This window comes from Bubalus bubalis, chromosome 11 (assembly GCF_019923935.1).
Source record: "Bubalus bubalis isolate 160015118507 breed Murrah chromosome 11, NDDB_SH_1, whole genome shotgun sequence".
Lineage (NCBI taxonomy): Eukaryota > Metazoa > Chordata > Mammalia > Artiodactyla > Bovidae > Bubalus > Bubalus bubalis.
Window position 1 is genome coordinate 78,982,125 of NC_059167.1, and position 20,707 is coordinate 79,002,831.

A 20,707-nucleotide genomic window follows, 5' to 3' on the forward strand; every position below is an offset into this window, starting at 1 on the left:
AATGACTGCTCCTGGTGTTGAGCCTGTTCAAATGTGCAACTCACCTAGCTGAGAGATACAGAAGCTCATAGGAGTGAAATGGAACTTTTGTTGGAGGTGACATTTCCAGTTTATGCAACCTCACCCCCTGGAGGACAGTTGGAACAAATCCCATCTTGAGGCTTTTATGCTGTATTTCCTCCCCATTCTTACAAGGGTTGAATCTCTTCCCATTCTAATTTGATGAGTGTTTTCAGGGGTTTGCATATTAAGTTGTTGTTGTTCAGTCACTAAGTTGTGTCAGACTCTTTGAGGCCCCATGGACTGCAGCATGCCAGGCTTCCCTGTCCTTCACTATCTCCCAGAGTTTGTGCAAATTCATGTTCACTGAGTCAGTGAAACCATCCAACTATCTCATCCTCTGTCACCATCTTCTCCTGCCCTCGATCTATCCCAGCATCAGGATCTTTTCCTATGAGTTGGCTGTTCTCCTCACATGGCCAAAATTTATTGGAGCTTCAGCAGTAGTCTTCCAAAGAATATTGAGTTGATTTCCTTTAGAATTGATGGTTTTGATCTCCATGCTGTCCATGGACTCTCAAGAGTCTTCTCCAGTATCACAACTCAAAAGCATCAATTTTTCAGTGCTCAGAATTTATGGTTAAACTCTCACATCTATACATGACTACTGGGAAAACCAAAGCTTTGACTATACAGATCTTTGTCAGCAAAGTGATGTCCCTGCTTTTTAAGAGGCTGTTTAAGTTTGTAATAGCTTTTTTTCCAAGGAGCAAGCATCCTTTAATTTCATGGCTGCAGTCATCATGCAGTGATTTTGTGGACCTAGAATATAAAGTCTTCTACTGCTTCCACTTTTCCCCCACATTTGCCATGAAGTTATGGGACCAGATGTCATGATGTTAGTTCTTTGAAGTTTCAGTTTTAATCCAGCTTTTTCACTGTCCTCTTTCACCCTCATCAGGAGGTTCTTTAGTTCCTCTTGGCTTTCTACCATAAGTGTGGTGTCATCTGCATATCTGAGCTTATTGATATTTCTCCCAGCAGTCTTGATTCCAGCTTGTGATTCATCCAGCCCAGGGTTTTACATGAGGTACTGTGCATAGAGTTAAATAAGCAGGGTGACAATATACAGCCCTGACATACTCCTTTCCCAATTTTGAACCAGTCTGTGCTTCCATGTCTCATTCCAACTGTTACTTCTTGACCCACATACAGGTTTCTCAGGAGACAGTGGTGAACTTCCCCTATCAGTGCTCCTTTCAGATATCAAAAGTGTGTTTTAAAAATGCAAATAGCCTCATATTAGAAGAAATGAAATACAAACACCCATTCAGTGAGAAGGTTGAACTAAACCAAAATCAAAATCTCTCCAATGAGTTAATGAGGCATAATTGACTGTTCTGGTACAAAACATACAGTTTTCCATGCCAGGTGTGTGAGAAGAAGATGTATGTCCATGTCTTATTCATGAACGTGAAGAAACACCACAGAAGGTCTAGCTCTTAGGATGTAGCAACAGTGGAGTTTAAATGTTGACCTAGTTGAAGCATATTATTTTGTTTGGTATCTTTGAGTAATCATTTAGTGCACTTTAAATCATGGGAAACGAGGCTAGAGAAATGACTCAATGATATGGCCAATATACTGGTGGGAGTCAAGGTTGGTGATGCAGTACAGTCTAGTTAGTTGAGGGAACTACAGTGACTGGAATGCCTGTTTATCTATGTTTCCATTTCCTCCTGATTACTGAAAACACTGTAGTTCATTGAATTTCCCCCTTTTTTTTTTAATTTCCCTTTTCCAACCCATACATGGTTCTTCCTCAACCCTGGTCCCAGAGTAGCAGCAGGCAAGGCTTTGGGTATGGGCTGCAGGGGGCTTAGCAGCACTGTGTGGAGGCACAGAGGTATGTGGCTGAGTCTTCAGTCCTCTGATATACAGGGAGCTGTAGCCCTCCTTAGTATTCAGAGTGACTCTCACTTGTCCTTGCTCTTTTTCATCCCCATTTACACTCACTACAAACAGGTTCTTGGGGACTTTTTGCAGGTTCCCATCTGCAGCAATGAAATTAAAAGATTCTTACTCCTTGGAAGGAAATTTATGACAAACCTAGACAGCATATTCAAAGCAGAGACATTACTTTGCCAACAAAGGTCTATCTAGTCAAGGCTATGTTTTTTCCAGTGGTCATGTATGGATGTGAGAGTTGGACCATGAAGAAAGCTGAGTGCTGAAGAACTGATGTTCTTGAACTGTGGTGTTGGAGAAGACTCTTGAGAGTCCCTTGGACCACAAGGAGATGCAACCAGTCCATCCTAAAGGAGATCAGTCCTGGGTGTTCTTTGGAAGGACTGATGTTGAAGCTGAAACTCCCATACTTTGGCCACCTGATTCGAAGAGCTGACTCATTTGAAAATATCCTGATGCTGGGAAAGATTGAGGGCAGGAGGAGAAGGGGACAACAGAGGATGAGATGGTTGGATGGCATCACCGGCTCGATGGACATGGGTTTGGGTGGACTCTGGGGGTTGGTGATAGACAGGGAGGCCTGGCATGCTTGGTTCATGGGGTTGCAAAGAGTCGGACACAACTGAGCGACTGAACTGAACTGAACATCTGTACTAGTGTAAAGCATAGAAAGAGCTGGAAGGGGAACTGCAGGTGAAATTGGGACTTTCTCCTTCCTGAACATAGCGAAGGAGGATGCTGTTCCACAGTCAAGAGGCTGCTCACTCCTGTTCAGAAAGACAGGTCAGACATAGAAAATAATTTATCTACAGAGTATTCATCGTCTTCACACCCCCAGATATTAGAACCTGGAGGTGCCTGACTGTGTCCCCCACCTTCCCCATCACCACTGCTCAGAATGTCTTCAGCAGTCCCTGGACTTATGACCGAGATGAAGCCACAGGATCAGCAATGAGGCTAGAAAAGTTCTCCTCTCCATTTATCCTGATCAAGTATCCCCAACATGGAAAGTTGTACGACCTAGATCTGTGGAACATTCTGCTTCAGGTAATAGGATTCTGCATCTGGTTGCCCAGCCAATCAGAGAGGATAACACATACATGTGCTAGAAATACACCATTTCTGCCCTAGAATCAGTTTCCTGTGGTTGAAAGAGGGAGTAAACACTGCTTTCTAGAGACCAACTTCACAAACATTAAGGATATTTCTCACGAACTCGTAATGCAAAGAGAGCCGAAACCTTTCAGAGCTGGGTTGCCTTATGATGGGCTGCTATTATTCCACTTGAGAGAGATTGGAATTGCAAATGTGGAAGAAAACACACTTTGGTTAGAAATTTTTTACATAAAATTTTGATAAAATTTATAAACTTTCAAATCCCAATTTATAAATGTGCACAACTGCTATGCGTTAAATTATGTTTATGCACACCATTCTAATAGAAAAGTTATGCAACAGAGATATTATTTCCAACTTACAAACAAGAAAACTAAAGCTGAAAGAGATCAAGTAGCTAACCTGAGATCACACGTATGGTAGGTGGCATAGTAAGAATCACAGCGCATATCTATCTGGCTAAGTAGTCTATAGTGTTTGGAATCTGCCACACCACCTACATTTGCGATACTCAGTAAATGTGAAGGGTTAGTGAAGGTTTATTCTAAAAACACTGGGAACCTGCTTTGTGGTTATTCTTCCTAATAACACCAAAACGTGCAACATCTGGTGAATGGATAAACGAAATGCAATTCGTTTGCCAGTGAATTGCTATTCCTCAATAAATATGACTGAAATACTAATGTATGCTACAAGATAAATAATGTTTTAATTATGTTAAGGAATAATAGCCAGACACAAGATTACATATTGAACGAGTTCATGTATGTGAAATATTCATGGAAGGAACTTATAAAGTTACAAATGTGGTCAGTGGTTGCTGTGGGGCCAAGCGTGGAAATAAAGAACAACTATAATTGGGGATGAAGGATAATTTACTAAAAATTATTAAACTGGAAATTCAAAATGGATGAATATTAGGGAATGTCACTTATACCTCAATAGAGTTGCTTAAAAATAAATAAGAATTTTGTTCTGTCTTATCTGTTACAGTCCAGGAAGAATGTTAGTTTAACTCAACATGTACATATTTATTTAAATAGTGATTTGGGGCCCACAATTTCCCTAGGACCTTTGAAAATTACAAAAGCAATGTTATCTGTGAGCTCAATATGTAGCTGGAAAAATAAAATGCATCCAGGAAAATTTATTAGTACAAGATAGAATTAATTAAGACTGTTCAGAATCTAAATCTACTTCTTGGAATCTGGTACTGCAGATTGACTGCAAAACCTTCTTTCCAGTGAACAACTGAAATAAGCAAAGGAAACAGCGTGGTTGTTGTTCAGTCGCTAAGTCGACTGTTTGTGACCCCAGGCACGCTAGTGTCCTCTGTCCTCCACTACGCCCTGGAGTTTGCTCAAATTCATGTCCATTGACTCAGTGATGCTATCTAACCACCTCATCTCTTCTCACCTAAACAGTATGGGGTAGGTGCTAAAAATCAGAGCAGTGCCTTCCACCTGTGTGCTCAGTTGCTCAGTCGTGTCTGACTCTTGACCCCATGGACTGTAGCCCACCAGGCTTCTCTGTCCATGGGGATTCTGCAGGCAAGAATACTGGAGAAGCTTGCCATGCCCTCCTCCAGGGGATCTTCCCAACTCAGAGGTCGAACCCAGGTCTCCCACATTGCAGGTAGATTCTTCATTGTTTGAGCCACCAGGGAAGCTCATGAATACTGAAACTTAAGTCTTGTTCTGGAAAGAGAAACAGGATTGGAAGGTCTCAACAGCTAACTCCTGACTTACCTTTCTAAGAAAAGAGATGCAGTTACTGTTAATAAAGGAATATCTGAAAAGTCTCATTAATGTCTCCTATTTAGAAGTATAAATGCATGTCTGGGGAGGGGCTGCGAGACTAACAGTAGTGTAATGTAGTGTTAGTTGCTCAGTTGTGTCTGACTCTTTGCAACCCATTGACTGAAGGCTCTACCATAAATGGGATTTTCTGGGCAAGAATACCAGAGTGGGTTACCATGCCCTCCTCCATGGATCGAAGCCGTGTCTGAACCCTGAACCAAGGATTGAACCCACATCTCTTATGTCTCTTGCATTGGCAGGCGAGTTCTTTACCAACTAGCGCCACCTGTGAAGCCCTGACACACAGAAGTCACTACAAATCAATTTCCTTTTTCTTTTCTCCAGATCACAGCAATCAGCCCACTTGAGGAAGGATTGTGAGGACATGACCACACCATTCAGAAAACTCATTTGCTATGGAGCTTATTTCTGAGGAGACTACTAATTCCTTGATAAATTAACCCACATGTTGGAGGGTCTGTGTCCAAACCAGGAAGTATAGGGCTCCAACAGCAGGAAGCATTCCTTCAACTAATATGGCCGAATCCTGAAATCTAAAGCTATTGTAATTATCTGAAATAGAGGCCAAGCCAATTGACCACTAGATAAATTAAATAAATCTGCCTGAAGTGGCTTGTAAGGTAAAACTGTTAACATTTTTAGATAAACAAATCAAAATGAGTCCAACTTCATCTTTTATTTTAGAGTTTGAGTAGTGTGAGCTCTAGAAATACTTTTATCTTTTGCACTACACATACATATATATTAGCTTCCCAGGTGGCTTACTGGTAAAGAATCCACCTGCAAAGCAGGAGACACGAGTTTGATCACTGGGTCAGGGAGATACCGTGGAGAAGGAAATGGCAACCCACTCCAGTATTCTTGCCTAGGAAATCCTTTGGATAGCAGAGCCTGGCAAGCTACGGTCCACCAGGTCACAAAAAAGGCAGACATGATTTAACGACTAAACAACAATGTATATTGCTGAACCATTCCTGGGCCCACTTGCTCATGTGGGTTGCAGTGAAGCAAAATGCAGTGTTTATCACAGGACACCAAGAAAGTCGTACATGCAGCCAGGACTCAAAATCCTAGAATTCCCAGGTGGCTGTGAGGAAACTGTTTTAAAGATAAGGTGAGGGAAGGGAGTTGTGGGTTTCATAATCAGCTTGTAGACATTCTTCTGATTCATTGTTGGTGAGTTAATCAGGAGTCAACACAATCAACCTTTTGTTTCCAACCAGTCTGAGGTCTGGTGCTTCCATAGTAGCTGAGACAGTAAAGCATCCACCTGCAATTCAAGAGTCCCAGGTTTGATTCCTGGTCAGGAAGATCCCCTGGAGAAGGAAATGGCAACCCACTCCAGTATTCTTGCCTGGAGAATTCCAAGGACGGAGGAGCCTGGCAGCTACAGTTCATGAGATCGCAAAGAGTTGAACATGACTGAGCAACTAACACACACAATCTGAGGTCTAGTGCTTCTGAGCACATACAGTTAACTTCTTTCACTTGGTAGGGGTTTCAGATTCTACAAAACAGCTCGAAGAACATGGTTCAGAATGTTGCATATAGTCCTTGGGGGGGAGCTGAAGGTCCTTGACTTTGTTTAATGGCTAAACTATTGGAGAAGATTCATGAGAGTCCCTTGCACTACAAGGAGATCAAACCAGTGAATCCTAAAGGAAATCAGTCCTGAATATTCACTGGAAGCACTGATGCTGAAGCTGAAACTCCAATACTTTGGCCACCTGATGTGAAGAACTGACTCATTGGAAAAGATTCTGATGCTGGGAAAGATTGAAGGCAGGAAGAGAAGGGGATGACAGAGGATGAGATGGTTGCATGGCATTACCAACTCTATGGACATGAGTTGAGCAAGCTCTGGGAGTTGGTGATGGACGGGGAAGCCTGGCATGCTGCAGTCCATAGGGTCTCAAGGGGTTGGACACGACTGTGCAACTGAACTGAACTGAAACTATTATAGTTTTGTCTTGCTTGATTGTTTTCTTTCTGCATTTTCTCAATTCTCCGATTAAATTTACACTTTGGGACTTGGGGAAAGTCTAGGAGCTAAAGTTTTTCTACACACAAGAGGCAGAGAGAGGACATTGCAGGGGCAGATGTGGTGGTCTGCCCCATAAGGTCCTGCTCAATTATTTATAGACAGATAGATAAATAGTCTCCTGTGAGTGCTATGCATTGTTCAGGAATGCAGGATGCAACACTGAAGAGAATTAAAAGAAAAAAAGGCCTAGAGTGCAGTAGGAAGAAAACAAATTAAACAGCTTCCTTTAAAAAAAAATAGACAATTTTAAATAGTGATAAGCACTTTAAAGACACACAAAACTGTATTAAGATAGTTACTCTTGGGATGAGGAAAAGCATCTCCTCTAAGTAGGGTATGGAGGGAGGGCTCCACTCTGACACTTACTCTGCAATAACAGGCAAGGTATTGAAACTGCCTCATGTTCAATTTTATTTCTCTAAGTAGTCAGTATCTTTCTGCTGGGCACTGGGCTCAGCATTGGCATTCATTATTCCATTAACTTTTTGTAAGAACCCTGCATGATAAATTCTACCAATAACCATAGTGCAGAGATGAGGAAATGGAAGCATAAAAATTACTGTCACAATCCCAATGTCACACAACCGATGAATGCTGTATCTAGAAATACAACTTAAGTCTTTGGTCTTAAGCTGCCTTATGACCACTGTCTTTGCTCCACTGTCTTCCTAAAGTAGGGTGGACACGACTTTGAGTGGTTCCGGTAAGAAATGTGAACACACATGCAAATCACTTAGTGCAGCACCTTCTCTGTCACAGGCTCTCAACCAGCTGTGGAAATGCACAAAACCTTTGAGGCTAGGAAGCCATGGCATGAAATTCCAGAGGAGTCTATCTACAAGGTAAAGCTTCAGTATTTTTCTGAGGTTTGTTTAACAGTTTGCACAGCAGATTTCATATATTATCATAAGTATCAGTGGTCTATCATGTTTCTTACTGTTAATGGGAAATAAGTTCCCATTAACTGATGTTAACTACATTAAATATAAGGTATTTTATTGAGAGAATGGGTATCATAATATAACATAGAAAAAGTATACCAACCTGTGTTTGCTACTACTGTTTATTAGCATTTTCATAATTGACCCTTGTCCCACTTCTCTGGATATTCCTATACTACAAGAAAGGACAGAGCAGTAAATGCAATTTGACTTAATAGAGAAAAATCTATCTTGTGCAACAATTCCAAACTTTCTATCCAAGGTAGCCTATAACTCTGCAGCCATAATCATCTCATGTGTTGTATTTGTCATTTGGAATCAATCCCTTTCACATGTGGCAGGCAAAAGAAAAAACAAACAAAAAAACAAACAGCCAGTTTTCCTGAATCCTCTCCCTCTTGATTTCTGCACTGGGAAGTTTACTGACTGGTTCAGGCTTGGCAGCTGCTACTGTGAGTAGGCTTCCCCACAATTTAATCCAAGATCATTGGAGGGGAGCAGGGAAGCCAGAGAAGCCTCACAAAATGTTTGAGCAGGACACCAGGTGGCAGTATATCAGCTTTCATTCTTGCTGCACGCAGTGTGCTAGAGTGATTCTCAGAACTGAAAAACAGATTTCGACAAAGGATTCACAAAGGGGTGACATTTGAGTTGAAACATGAAGGAATTCAGAGGTGCGTCATGTTCATATTTAGGGGATAGCATCACTGGCTCAGTGGTAAGGAGTCCACCTTCGAGTGGAATCAATCCCTGGGTCTGGAAGATCCCATAGAGAAGGAAATGGCTACCCACTCCAGTATTCTTGCCTGGGAAACCCCATGGACAGAGGATGAGTCACACACGACTTAGTGACTAAACAACAGCAAAGCGTCACAGGAGAGAGGGAAAAACAAGGGGCACAGATCTTGATTGGGAAGCAAGCTTGGGGTGTTTAAGGAATGAAATCTCATTGTAGCCCTTGTTTTTCCCAGCACACTATTACTTAAGAAACTTACTAAAACATCTGGCACTGTGAACTAGTTAGTGGATGCTTTCCTCATTTACTGATCCTGGGACAGTTGAATCTATGTTTGGCATTTTCTTTCTTAGTTCCCTTTAGCGTCCAGTTTAAACCAGTAATGTCACCACCACTGAGACTTCCAACCACCCAGTTCTGGGGCCAAGTGCTTCTCCATAGTCCAGACCTTGCTCCTAAGCAGCCCTCTAAAATGCAACAAACTGGCTGATAATAAAAGGTAGAGACGCTTTTCACAATTAGGAAAGATACGGCTCATTTCCCAAAGTTGTTTTGTTTTTTAAAAGAAAACAATAAAGCCTATCTCTTAGGGTTTTGACATTTGAATTAGATAATGAATCTGAAACGCAAACCGCAGTGCCTCACATTGAGAAAAGCTCAGTAAATACCAACTTTCTTTTTTCCAGTAAATCCTACCTCTCCTTCAATGTCCAGGTCTGTGATTTTTTACTGTTTGTTCTTTTCTCCACATCGGTTCAATGATGGAAGCTTCTAGAAAATTCACTCAATCACTTAGTTTCCTGGAGACAGTCATTATTTCTCCCTATTTTCTGGAGTCATATTCTCCTAGCCACATTGATACACTCAGAGTACTGAAAGGACCCAGGTGGAACACCGAGATAAGGTATTATTTTCATTTCCCTAATTAATAATAATATTAAGGTCTTTATATATGTATTAGCTATCAGATATCTTATTTCTGAGTTGGATCTCCAAGATTTTGTCATTCTTTATTATCTGTTTTCTTAATGATTTAAAGGAACTTCTAACATATTCTGCATTTGAGTCCTATTTCAGAAATATGCATTGCAAATACAGTTTATCAGTCTGTGCATTGACTTTCAAAACTCTTAGTAGTGATTTATAACAAACACACAATTAAAAAATATACTTTTATGTTCATAAGATATTAGCTTGAATATTTTGCTTGTTTTCTTTAAACTCTCTAAAAAATATACTTCGGTGGCTTCTATTGCTTCTAATATGAAGTTAGATATCGTTTTAATGATGTTTCCCAGAATTCAATGGTTTGCAAACAGCTGCCAAAACCAGAGTGGTGGACCTGCAGAATTTCTTATTCAAATTTATGACTTTCCTCATAGCATTGCTCTTGAATAAGAAGATTGCTTTATAGGAAGTGAAGTATAGCAGTGAATGGAAGTGCTTGCTATGAGCAGAGAGGTTATAGGATGGGTAATGGATGAGGTGGTTATAAATACCTGCTATAACCATGTGGTCATTTGCAGAAATAAGAAGAATAGCACTTATGAAAATTTGTTTTTCATTTTTATATAAATATATTTATGTATTATATTAACCAATTTTAACTCCCCTCTCCCATTTGCTGTGTGGTAACAAGATATGCTAATATAAGTCAATCTTATATATTTTTATATCTCAGTAGTGAAGATACAGGATTCTGTGGAAGAGTGTGGCTTAGCTAGAAGAGAAAGTAACATCACCCACGAATGGATAAATGAACTTGCTATAATCTTTGAAGGATATGTTTAGACTGTTTTGGGTTGAATGAGAAACAACTGCATCATATTAGCAAGAATTGTGGTTTTGGAGAAGATTCTTGAGAGTCCCTTGGACTGCAAGGAGATCAACCCAGCCAATCCTAAAAGAAATCAACCCTGAATATTCACTGAAAGGACTGCTGAGGCTGAAACTCCAACACTTTGGCCACTTGATGAGAAGAGCTATATCATTTGAAGAGACTCTGAAGCTGGGAAAGATTGAAGGCAAAAGGAGAAGAGGGCAGCAGAGGATAAGACAGTTGGATGGTATCACCAAATCAATGGACATGAATTTGAGCAAACTCCAGGAGACAGTGGAAGATAGAGGAGGCCTTGTGCTGCAGTCCATGGGGTCACAAAAAGTCAGACACGACCTAGTTTCTGAACAACAACAACATTACCAAGAAACATAGTTTTGCGTTCTTCTTTATTCAAAAGCTGTTAAAAGAGTACAGATGGATGGCAAATTAACATAGAGAATATTGTAGCAGTTTTGAGCTACCTTAACTGACTGGAAATATCTTTCCCAGAATATGCTTCCTATATTGTTCTGGCTTAGGGTTGGCCACAAAAGAAATTTGTGTGGCATTGGAAGGTTGTTGTGATGAAGCAGCCACAATCTTTATGTTTTGGGGGTTGGTGCAGGGCTCCAGGGATTATGGCTACTCACACATGTTGCTGCTGATCTGATATTTCATCTTATTGTTGACTCACAACACCTCCACTTCCCGTCAAATCTCCTCCTCATCTTCTCTTTGTCTTTGGGCAAGTATGTATGTAAGTTCAGTTCAGTTCAGTGCAGTTTCTCAGTCATGTCCGACTCTTTTCGACCCTATGGACTACAGCACGCCAGGCTTCCCTGTCAATCACCAATTCCCAGAGTTTACTCAAATTAATGTCCATTGAGTCAGTGATGCCATGCAACCATCTCACCCTCTGTCATCCCCTTCTCCTCCCACCTTCAATCTTTCCCAGCATCAGGGTCTTTTCAATGAGTCAGTTCTTCACATCAGGTGGCCAAAATATTGGAGTTTCAGCTTCAGCATCAGTCCTTCCAATGAATATTCAGGTCTGATTTCCTTTAGGATGGACTGGTTTGATCTTGCAGGCCAAGGGATTCTCAAGAGTCTTCTATAACACCGTAGTTCAAAAGCATCAATTCTTCGGCACTCAGCTTACTTTATGTGCAACTCTCACCTCCATACATGACTACTGGAAAAACCATAGCTTTGACTAGATGGACCTTTGTTGGCAAAGTAATGTCTCTGCTTTTTAATATGCTATCTAGGTTGGTCATAACTTTTCTTCCAAGGAGCAAGTGTCTTTTAATTTCATGACTATAGTCACCATCTGCAATGATTTTGGAGCCCAAAAAACAAAGTCCATCACTGTTTTCATTGTTTCCCCATCTATTTGCCATGAAGTGATGGGACCAGAGGCCATGATCTTATTTTTCTGAATGTTGAGTTTTAAGCCAATTTTAAGCATGATGTCAAATGACACTTTTCCCAAGGTCACCCACTACTGTGAGACTGAAGAAGGTGAGACGTAGACAAGTTTTAGTGTGTCTTGTGGGTTCCATTATCCTCATGGTTCTAATATGCCCTTATGAGTCACCATTTGTCCACACTTCAGTCTATTTCCAGCTTTGTTCTACAACTATTACTCTAGCTGATTAACAATGAATTTATTCTCAACACCAGATATGAAGATAACAGCTTTGTATACACTCTTCCACCAAATCTAGTAATCCCTGAGTTCTAATCTTTATAACTAATTTCTTATTCCATACCACTGGTGGCTCTGCTTGTCTAATTGCACCTTAAGTGACATAAGTCTAAGAAGAAAGGATTCAGGAAATTATTTCCATCACGATTCCAGATAACTAGACCCAGGTGTGTGATATGAGTGTATTTTAGTGAAACTGTCGCTTTACATTAGTATGGAGCTAGTTTATAACTTTAGACAATCAGCCATTAAAAAGAATACATTTGAATCAGTTCTAATGAGGTGGATGAAACTGGAGCCTATTATACAGAGTGAAGTAAGCCAGAAAGAAAAACACCAATACAGTATACTAACGCATATATATGGAATTTAGAAAGAGGGTAACAATAACCCTGTGTACAAGACAGCAAAAGAGACACTGATGTATAGAACAGTCTTATGGACTCTGTGGGAGAGGGAGAGGGTGGGAAGATTTTGGAGAATGGCATTGAAACATGTAAAATATCATGTATGAAACGAGTTGCCAGTCCAGGTTCGATGCACGATACTGGATGCTTGGGGCTAGTGCACTGGGACGACCCAGCGGGATGGTATGGGGAGGGAGGAGGGTTCAGGGTGGGGCACACATGTATACCTGTGGCGGATTCATTTTGATATTTGGCAAAACTAATACAATTATGTAAAGTTTAAAAATAAAATAAAATTAAAATAAATAAATAAATACATAAAAAAAAATTCAAGAGGAGAATGTATTAGTAGGAAGTTATTCTGAACACCTGAATCCAAATGACATAGAAGAAGCTTTCATTTAGAATTAATTCCTCTGTTCCAGATCACAGATTAAGAAACCACAGAGCTATCATTTCTTTTTTTTTTTAATTTTATTTTATTTTTAAACTTTACATAACTGTATTAGTTTTGCCAAATATCAAAATGAATCTGCCACAGGTATACATGTGTTCCCCATCCTGAACCCTCCTCCCTCCTCCCTCCCCATTCCATCCCTCTGGGTCGTCCCAGTGCACCAGCCCCAAGCATCCAGTATCGTGCATCGAACCTGGACTGGCAACTCGTTTCATACATGATATTTTACATGTTTCAATGCCATTCTCCCAAATCTTTCCACCCATTTCTTGTCTGAGGTCTGCAGGTGTGCATTTCAGCTGGGATCCTGCAGGAGAGGGACTCTCTCTTATTAACCTCTGGGGTTTTTGTTCAGCTTTTCCTATTACTTCAAACACTGTGTGTTCCCAGAGAGCACAGAAATACTTTGCAGAATGTTCCAGTTTTAAGAATGAAATAGTGAGGTTGATGGATTTACATTCTTTCTGGAAGTTTACAGAGTAGAGGCCGTCCCTTTCTTTCCTGTCTTCTGAATACTGACGAATGAGGTAAGTCATCTCTCCACTGGGAAGCTGCTTGTACCAAAAAATCCAGTAGTCATGCACATTCCTACTTATTTCATACCGACAGTTAAGGGTGGCTACCTTTCCCAGTTGACTGATTATGACTGGCTGGTCTTGAGTAACATTCTGGGCCACACCAGATCCTGTGGAAAAAATAAGAAAACAGAGCTTAAATAGTGAACAAAATACTGTAGAAATTAGACAAATTTTGGACCCAAATATTTACAAACCAAACTGAAATCCTAAGATGCTTGCCTTTCCCCAGTCCTCCTTTCCTCCCCTAGTCCCTGTGAAGCTCCATGTGCCTGTGTGCAGGCCTTTCACCCTGAACACTCGCACCCATGTTTGGAAGCATCCCTACCAGAGAAGGTAAAGGCCAGGAACACACAGAGCAGGCTGGAGAGCGGCATGAGGCGTGGATTCCCCTGCTCAAATGTGTTTAATTCTGCCTCAAGCTGAGAGTTCAGTGTCTTTGAGTGCCTGGCAGCACAAATACACAGTACCTGGCTTCCTATGTGACTCCTCCCCATACAGGAAGTAGGGTGTCATGTTCATCGACCACGTGGTCTGTGTACAGATGAAGTCTGGCTCACCACACACCTTTACTTGGTGTACTTTTCTTTCCCTGATCATTAAGTTTGGCAGATCCTGAAAAAAGGCATGAAGAAAGAATTAATATTAAAGGTGTGAACTGAGGGAAACTGAAGATTAAACAAGTTGACATATATTGATTCAGTAAAATAATTTTGCCATCCTGTTTAAGATATAATTTAGTATAGCCTATGAAACATTCTTGTAATCTACAGATTGGTCATTAATTTAGCCCATTCCTACTTTGCTCCATCCAGAATCTAGTGACTATTTTAAAGCAGTCACAGATCTTAGGCTTTCTGGGTGAAAAGCAATCTTATCCAAAGTAATTAATGTATCTCTGCTTTTTTTTTTTTTTTCTATTACTGAGTTGCAGGGCTCTACTTAGGTTTTTCTATCAATAAAATTACTTCAACATGAAATGATTTTTAACAATCAGTCCATCTGAAAGTCAGAGTCTATTCAGTGGTTTATATTTAAATGACATTATATCAGGAATAAAATATTATTCTTTTGAAATCTGATATTGAGTTTTATGTATTAGACTTTGAGGGGGATCAGGATATTCACTCCGGTTGCCCCTAAATGTAGAATTGCACTTATTAGACCACGTGACCTAGAATCATCCTCATGTCACATTTTGTGTCTCATTGGTCCAGAGCATTCAGTCTCACTTGTCAGTTGCTCATTACTCTTTTTCTTTATAAAATAAAGTTAAGATAAACATGCCAGATCTTTCTGTGACATAATGCTATAACTCACTCTTACAAAAATTAATATCTGCAAACTGCAGACACTTAGTACTTGTCAACACCACAGAAGCCGGTGACTCAAATTCTGTACACTGTCTCATGTTCACGTGGAATGTAGCTGCCAATCTTCCATTTGGTTTCATTGCTGCAATAGATGAATTAATATAAAAGAACCAAAGGCAAATAAACAAGTATAAAAGAAAATACAGACAAGGTCTAAAAGAGTGCAAGTTCATGGATCAAAGTAACTCATGAATGAGAAGCAGGGAGGTGAGTTTGTATTTATCTGAGACATCTACTCTTCTGTCCCATTTCACATCCAAGTGCTGACAAACAATGAATGCCCAGGCTTGCAATCATTGTAATTAAGAAGAGAAGATCATGAATGACTACAGCAGCTTGCAGAGCATCATATTATATAATATAGATATCAGATCAGATCAGATCAGATCAGTTACTCAGTCGTGTCTCACTCTTTGCGACCCCATGAATCGCAGCACGCCAGGCCTCCCTGTCCAACACCAACTCCCGGAGTTGACCCAGACCCACGTCCATCGAGTCAGTGATGCCATCCACCCATCTCATCCTCTGTTGTCCCCTTCTCCTCCTGCCCCCAATCCCTCCCAGCATCAGAGTCTTTTCCAATGAGTCAACTCTTCGCATGAGGTGGCCAAAGAACTGGAGTTTCAGCTTTAGCATCATTCCTTCCAAAGAAATCCCAGGGTTGATCTCCTTCAGAATGGACTGGTTGGATCTCCTTGCAGTCCAGGGGACTCTCAAGAGTCTTCTCCAAAACCACAGTTCAAAAGCATCAATTCTTCGGCACTCAGCTTTCTTCACAGTCCAACTCTCACATCCATACATGACGGCAGGAAAAACCATAGCCTTGACTAGACGGACCTTTGTTGGCAAGGTAATATCTCTGCTTTTCAATATGCTATCTAGGTTGGTCATAACTTTTCTTCCAGGGAATAAACGTCTTTTAATTTCATGGCTACAATCACCATCTGCAGTGATTTTAAAGACCCCCCAAAATAAAGTCTGACACTGTTTCCACTGTTTCCCCATCTATTTCCCATGAAGTGATGGGACCAGATGCCACGATCTTAGTTTTCTGAATGTTGAGCTTTAAGCCAACTGTTTCACTCTCGTCTTTCACCTTCAGCAAGAGGCTCTTTAGTTTGTCTTCACTTTCTGCCATAAGGGTGGTGTCATCTGCATATCTGCTTATTGATGTTTCTCCTGGCAATCTTGATTTCAGCTTGTGCTTCTTCCAGCCCAGCTTTTCTTATGACTTACTCTGCATAGAAGTTAAATAAGCAGGGTGACAATATACAGCCTTGATGTACTCCTTTTCCTCTTTGGAACCAGTCTGTTGTTCCATGTCCAGTTCTAACTGTTGCTTCCTGACTTTGACTAGACTTCCTCACAATTTAGTGCTTCCCAGGTGGTGCCAGTGGTAAAGGAGTATATGAGTGTCAGTGTAGGAGATCTAAGAGGTGTGGGTTTGATCCCTGGGTCGGGAAGATCCCCTGGAGGAGGGCACGGCAACCCCATTCTAGTATTCTTGCCTGGAGAATCCCACGTACAGAGGAGCCTGGTGGGCTACAGGCCATGGGGTTGCAACTGGACACGACTGAAGAGACTCAGCACAGAGGGCAGCAAGGAAGCCAGTGTAAGTATCACAAAACCTCTGAGTAGGACCCCAGGTGGCAGTGCTTCAGCTTTCATGCCTGCTACATGCACTGTGCCGGAGTCTGATTCTCAAGGAAGGAAAATAGAAAGATTTAAATAAAGAATTCACCAGGTAAAGATGAGTAAAGATGTAAAGGAACTTCAGAGATAACACCATGTAGATATTTGGGAAGATAGCATTACAGGAGTGTTTAAAGAATAATACCCCATCGTAGCCCTCAATTTTCCCCACATACCATTATATAAAAAACTTGCTAAAGCATTCAGCACTGTTAACTGGTTAGTGGATGATTTCCTCATCTACTCATCCTGGGACTTTGTGCCTAGGTTTGGAATCTTCTATTCTAGCTCACTTTTGGTTTCAGTTTAAACCAGTAATGTCACCATCACTCAGATGTCCAGCCACCCTATTTTGAGTCCAAGTGCTTCTCCATAGTCCAGACCTTGCTCCTCAGGAGCCCCCTAAAATGCTACACTCTTGCTGATAATAAAAGGTAGAGAAGCATTTCACAGTTAGGAAAGTTATGGCTCATTTCCCAAAGATAAAAAAAAAAAAGAAACAATAAAACCTATCTCATAGGGTTTTGATATTTAAATTAGATGATGAGTCTGAAATGCATACCACAGTGCCTGATATAGAATAAGCTCAAAAAATACCATCTTTCTTTTTTTCTAGTGAAACCTGCCTTTTCTTCAATATCCAGAATCTGTGACTTGTTACTACTTTTTTTTTCTCCACATTGGTTTGATGAGGGAAACTAGGAAATTTATTTAATCACTTATTTTCTTTGAGACAGTCATTATTTTCCCTGTCCTCTTGAGTCATATTCTCATAGCTACATTAGTACATTCAGGGTGCTGAAAAGACACAGATGGAGCACTCAGAGGAAGCTTTGTTTTCACTTACCTGATGAATAATAATATTATATTTGGTATATTTATTAGGTATTGAATATCAAATTTCTGAATTGGATCTCCAAGATTGTCCCATTCTTCTTGACTGTTTTCTTTACTGATTAATTTGTATGTGCTTTATGTATTTTTTTTTCATTTGAGTCCTTTTTCAGAAATATGCATTGCAAATATAGTTTAAAAGTCTGCACATTGACTTTCTGCCCTGTTGATATTTCCGCTGTGTTGATATTCAACACAGACATTTTAATATATATCTTCATTTTCATAAGAAGCTAGCTTGAAAGTTTTATTTGTTTATTTTCTTAAACACTTTAAAAATACTTTTCCTTTGTAACTTCTATTGGTCTGGATGAGAAGTCAGGTATCACTGTTTTTTCAAAGTTCTGAAAACTCTTATTTTTCCAGTAGATTTATTATCTCTACTTTTAAAATTAATTTTTATTGGAGTATAGTTGCCTTACAATGTTAGTTTCTGTTGTACAGCAAAGTGAATCAGTTATATGTATACATATATCCACTCTTTTTTAGATTGTGCTCCTGTATAGGTCATTATAGAATATTGGCTAGAGTTTCTTGTGTTATACAGAAGGTTCTCATTAGTTATCTATTTTATATATAGCAGTGTGTATATGTGAATCTCAGTCTGCCAGTTTATCCCTCATATCCCTTTCCCCTTTGGTAACCATAATTAGTTTTCTACATCCTGGACTCCATTTCAGTTTTGTAAACACCTTCATTTGTAGATACCACTTTTTAAAATTCCATCTGATAAAAGAGATATCAGATGACACTTGTCTTTCTCTGTCTGACTTACTTCACTCAGCATGGCAATCTTTGGGTCCATCCATGCCACTGCAAATGGCACTGTTTTGTTCTTTCTCATGGCTGAATAATATTCAATTGTATATATATGCCATATCTTTTTGATCTATTATTCCATCATTGGACATTTAGGTTGCTTCCATGTCCACCTACTGTAATTAGTGCTGCAATGAACATTAAAGTTCTTATATCTTTTCTGCTTGTATAGACTACTCCATCAACTCTAGCAACTGCCTGAGTTCTAATCTTTATGTATAACTAATCTCTTATTGGACATCACTGATGGTCTGCTTCCCTGATTGTACCTTAAGTGACACAAAGTCTAAGAAGAAAGGACTAAGGAAATGATTTTCATAACGATTCCAGGTAACTATACCCAGATTTGTGATGTGAGTGTATTTTAGTGAAGCAGTCACTTTAAATTATTATGGAGCAAGTTTACAGCTTTAAACAAGTTTACACATGTTATGTATGATTGATTTAAAGTCTAAAGTTCAAGAGAAGAATGTATTAGTAGAAAATTACTGTGGACACCTGCTTCCAAATATAGAAAGATCTTTGATTTACTTGAAGATTTAACTACAAAGTTTAATGAAGGGAATATTTATAGATTTGCAGGCAGGGTTAAGGAAAACAAAGAAGAGATGGGAAGCATCAAGATACTAGCAAGAGCTGAAAGTCTGTATCAACCTGGGCAATCAGAGGAAACTCTTAGTGAAAGGGGAGGCAAGACCTGTGAAGTTGGTCCACCAAAAAGGAGTTGCAGTAGATAAGATGTGCTTTCCCAGTTCCAGTGTCTACTGGCCTCCTGCTCAAATGGGGGACCCAAAGCAGTGGTGGGAAACTGGGGGACCAAAGGGAGGGAGAAACCACAGTGATTCCCTGTCTTCTTCCGGCTCCAGTTCCTGTGGGGCAGGCCCACTTGGTTCCAGCTGTAGCCTGGTGATCCACCTAGAAGGAGCTTTTATTTAGAATTAAATCCTCTGATCCAGACCACAGATGAAGCAACCACAGGACTACCATCTCTTCCGGGATGTGCAGGTATGCACTTCAACTGAGGTCCTGAAGCAGTGGGGCTCTCTCTTATTAAGCTCTGGGGTTTTTGTTCAGCTTTTCCCATTACTTCAAGCACTGTGAGCTCCCGGAGAGCACAGAAGTACTTTGCAGAGTCTTCAAGCTGTAAGGCTGAAATGATGAGGCTGATGGATTTATCTGCTTTCTGGAAATTTACAGAGTAGCGGCCCTTCCTTGCATTACTGTCTTTTGAATACTGACGAATAAGGAAAGTCATCTCTCCCCTGGGAAGCTGTTTATACCAAAAAATGTCGTAGTAGTCCGTGGCCCAACTTACTTCATATTGACAATTCAGTGTGACTGTCCGCCCCACTTGACTGGGTACGGATGTCTGGACTTGAGTTACTTGCTGGGCCACACTGGATCCTATGGGGAAAAAAAACAGAAAACAGAGATGAAGTAGTAAATAAAATAGTGTGGGATTTAGATTAATTTAGGACCCAGAGACAAACCAAATTGAAATTATAAAATGCTTCTTTTTCTCCAACCCTCCTTTCCTGCCCAAGTCCCTGTGAAGCTCCATGTGTCCGTGTGCAGGCCTTTCACCCTGACCTCTCACACCCAGGCTTGGAAGCATCCCTACCGGAGAAGGTGACGGCCAGGAACACCCAGAGCAGGCTGGAGAGCGGCATGAGGCATGGATTCCCCTGCACAAATGTGCTCAGTTCTGCCTCAAGCTGAGAGTTCAGTGTCTCTGTGTGTCTGGCAGCACATATACGTAGTACCTGTTCCTGTGTGACTCCTTCAAACAGGAAGTGGGGTTTGTCATGTTCATAGATCACATGGTCTTTTTCACAGATGGGAAAAACTTTTGGCTCACAGATGTTTAATTTTCTACTTTTCTTTCCCTGATTATTATGTTAGGTAGATCCTGAAAGAGTCATGGAGAAAACAGTTAGTATTATGTGTGTGAGGGCTTCCCTGATGGCTCAGGTGGTAAAGAATATACCTGCAATTCAAGAGACCCTGGTTTGATCCCTGAGTTAAGAGGATCCCTTGGAGAAGGGAATGGGAACCCACTCCAGTGTTCTTGCTTGGAGAATTCCATGGATAGAGGAGTCTGGTGGCTACAGTCTATGGGGTCCCAAAGAGTTGGACATGACTGGGCGACTAACACACATATATGTTAAGGGTTTGAGCTGAGAGAAACGGAAGACTAAATAAGTTGACATACACTGATAATAATTTTGCCAGCCCATTCAAAACATATTAGTATACACTATGAATCCTTCCTGTAATCTACTTACTGGTCATTCTGGTCATTCATTTAGCCTATGCTTATATTTCTTTATCCAGAAGT

At 40.5% G+C, this 20,707-nt stretch overlaps 1 protein-coding gene and 1 gene segment (V, D, J or C); both read right to left on the reverse strand.

Moving 5' to 3' along the window:
• Positions 1 to 2,888: 2,888 nt before the first annotated feature.
• Positions 2,889 to 14,695, reverse strand: LOC123464735. Its single transcript, XM_045162166.1, has 4 exons — positions 14,062 to 14,695; positions 13,216 to 13,701; positions 3,487 to 3,580; positions 2,889 to 2,952 (listed from the first exon to the last, which is right to left on the reverse strand). The coding sequence occupies exons 1-4, from the start codon at positions 14,189 to 14,191 to the stop codon at positions 2,889 to 2,891; spliced, it is 774 nt and encodes a 257-aa protein (XP_045018101.1). The 5' UTR covers positions 14,192 to 14,695.
• Positions 14,696 to 18,393: 3,698 nt separating this feature from the next.
• Positions 18,394 to 20,212, reverse strand: LOC123327527. The segment is given in 2 exon segments: positions 18,394 to 19,773; positions 19,991 to 20,212. Coding segments are annotated over 2 exon segments (525 nt in total).
• Between the last annotated feature and the right edge of the window lie 495 nt (positions 20,213 to 20,707).

What these genes read in the sequence shown, in the direction of transcription:
- LOC123464735 (XM_045162166.1), bottom strand. Translation starts at nt 14,191, where the DNA reads ATGATCAGGGAAAGAAAAGTACACCAAGTAAAGGTGTGTGGTGAGCCA. An exon ending in GGAGTCACATAGGAAGCCAG is followed by an intron (nt 13,702 to 14,061) that starts GTACTGTGTATT and finishes TTTTTTCCACAG; the next exon opens with GATCTGGTGTGGCCCAGAAT. An exon ending in ATGTATGAAACGAGTTGCCA is followed by an intron (nt 3,581 to 13,215) that starts GTCCAGGTTCGA and finishes TCGCAAATGTAG; the next exon opens with GTGGTGTGGCAGATTCCAAA.